General features: G+C 54.8%; 1 protein-coding gene across 1 annotated transcript in view; it reads right to left on the bottom strand.

Annotated features, from left to right (window-relative positions):
• The window catches only part of ASS1 (argininosuccinate synthase 1), a gene marked incomplete at its 5' end in the record, with an annotated part of 39,564 nt that extends 38,026 nt beyond the window's left edge, over positions 1–1,538 (bottom strand). The window contains one exon of the mRNA XM_008048622.1: positions 1,482–1,538. Coding sequence (XP_008046813.1) covers positions 1,482–1,538 — 57 coding nt within the window. The remainder of the gene's footprint in view (positions 1–1,481) is intronic.
• Between the last annotated feature and the right edge of the window lie 709 nt (positions 1,539–2,247).

Raw genomic sequence — 2,247 nt, 5'->3', positions numbered from 1 at the left:
TTTAATTTTTTTTAAAGCTGGGGTTTCACTCTGTCACCCAGGCTGGAGTGCAGTGGCATGATTATGGCTCACCATAGCCTTGAGCTCCTGGGCTCAAGTGATCTTCCCACTTCAGCCTCCTGAGTAGCCTGGTTAATTTTTTATTTTTACTTTCTGTAGAGACAAGGTCTCACTATGTTGCCCAGGCTGGTCTCAAACTCCTGGGCTCAAGCGATCCTCCTCCCCGGCCTCCCAAAGTGCTGGGATTACAGGCGTGAGCCACCATGCCCAGTCCACACTGGGTCTTGAAGACTCAGCAAACAATAAAAAGAATGTCGACATCCCATTGATAACATTTTTACATTGATGACATGCTGAATGATGACATTTTGGATACATGGGGCTCAGTAAGACAGGTATATTAAGATGGTGTTATTCGCTTTTATTTTATTTTTAATGTAGCTACTAGAAAAATTGGGAACTTGCCAAGTGTGGTAGCTTATGCCTGTGTTCCCAGCACTTTGGGAGGCTGAAGAGGAAGGATTGCTTGAGGCCAGGAGTTCGAGTCCAGCCTGGACAACGTAGCAAGATTCCATCTCTGCAAAAAATATTTTTTAAAGCTTAGCAGGGTGTGGTGGCGTGCACCTGGAGCGCCAGCTACTTGGTAGGCTGAGGTAGGAGGATCATCTGACCCCAGCAGTTGGATGGTGCAGTGAACTATGATGGTACCGCTGCACTCTACTCTGGGTGACAGAGTGAGACCTTGTCTCTAAAAAAAGGAAAGAAAAAAAAGACAGAAAGAAAAAAGTGGGCATATCCAATGGACTTGTATTTGTGGCCTACATGAAATTCCTGCCCTGGCCCGGTCCTGGGCATACTTGGAGCCTGGCCTGGGTACTCAGAGGAATTGTGACTCGGTAGACACTGAATGAATGAGCGAGGAATGAATGCATCCACTCATTCATGATGGACACAGGTCAGGTCCAAGGTCCATCTGGAGGGGTGGGGCAGTGGTGGCATGCTGGGCAGCCCCCCAGGTGTTCTCCCACCTGAATAACCTGCCCTGGGCCCTGAGGTTGGTTCCCTGAGGCCCTGGTGATGCCATGCCGGGTCTAGATCCCAGAGTCAGGCACAGGCAGCCAGGGAGGGGCCGGCACAGTTGGGGCCTGACTGGGGCTGCGAGGGCGCTGAGCCACCCAGACGGTGGCGGCCACATCCCGGAGCAACTCCTGCCTGCACCGGGAACACCCAGGCAACAGCTGAAGAGAGGTCATGTCTTTCTGTCCAGTGCCTTGGGGCCACTCAGGCACCTGGACTCACCTCCAGGAAGGACGCGTGGCCAGGGAGAAAGTGGTGTCCCCTGCAGCTGGCCTGAGCCCCAGGAGCTTCCTGGGCAGACTGCCCACCCAACGAGCACCCCTCTACAGAGTAGATGCAGCAGCCCCCACAGCGCCCGTCCTCCCAGACCCCATGCCCTCCCCCAGGGAGGAGCAACACCTTACCTTAATCTGGGGGGCCAGCGAGTAGCAGGTGAGCTCAAACCGGACCTGGTCATTCCCCTGAAACGCAGAACAGGGTTGTCAGAAGTCAGACAGGGACTCTGAGGGCCGGGGAGGGTGTGGGGATGAGACCATGGAGAAGAGGCAGGGCGGAGCATGTACACGTGTGGAGGCTCATGCGTGCACGGGCATGAGCAGGAAGGAGCCATGCATGCCTGGAAACATGGTGCAGTATAGGTGCATGCAGGACACGGCCACCCCCATGGAACTGCAGTCCTGGCCACCTGCTGAGGTCCTTCTCCAGATAGTCCCCGAGCTGCCCACACCGCAGCCTCTTCCTGGTACAGTGGCTCACACCTGACATCTCCGCACTTTGGGAGGCCAAGGTGGGAGGACAGCTCGAGCCCAGGAGTTTGAGACCACCTGGGCAACACAGCAAGATGCACCCTGTTGCTACAAGAAAAAAAAAAGTTGGCCAGGCTCGGTGGCTCAGCTTGTCATCCCACACTTTAGGAGGCGAGTGGATTTCCTGAGCCCGCGGGTTCAAGACCAGCCCGGGCAACTTGGTGAGGCCTCATCTCTACAATAAATAAAAAATTAGCCGGGCGTGGTAGTGCGCGCCTGTAGTTCCGGCTACTTGGAGGGCTGAGGCAGGACTGTCAGAGCCCAGCAGAATGACGGTGGGGTGGCCGTGAGTGTGCCACTGCACTCCAGTCTGAGGGACAAAGTGAGACTCCAACTAAAAGAAAAAGAAAAAATGAGCTGGGTG

Source organism: Carlito syrichta, unplaced genomic scaffold, assembly GCF_000164805.1.
Source record: "Carlito syrichta isolate Samal-C Ts95f unplaced genomic scaffold, Tarsius_syrichta-2.0.1 Scaffold126442, whole genome shotgun sequence".
Taxonomy (NCBI): Eukaryota; Metazoa; Chordata; class Mammalia; order Primates; family Tarsiidae; genus Carlito; species Carlito syrichta.
Note: the sequence above shows the minus strand (reverse complement) of the source record. Positions and strands in the feature narration are given on the sequence as shown.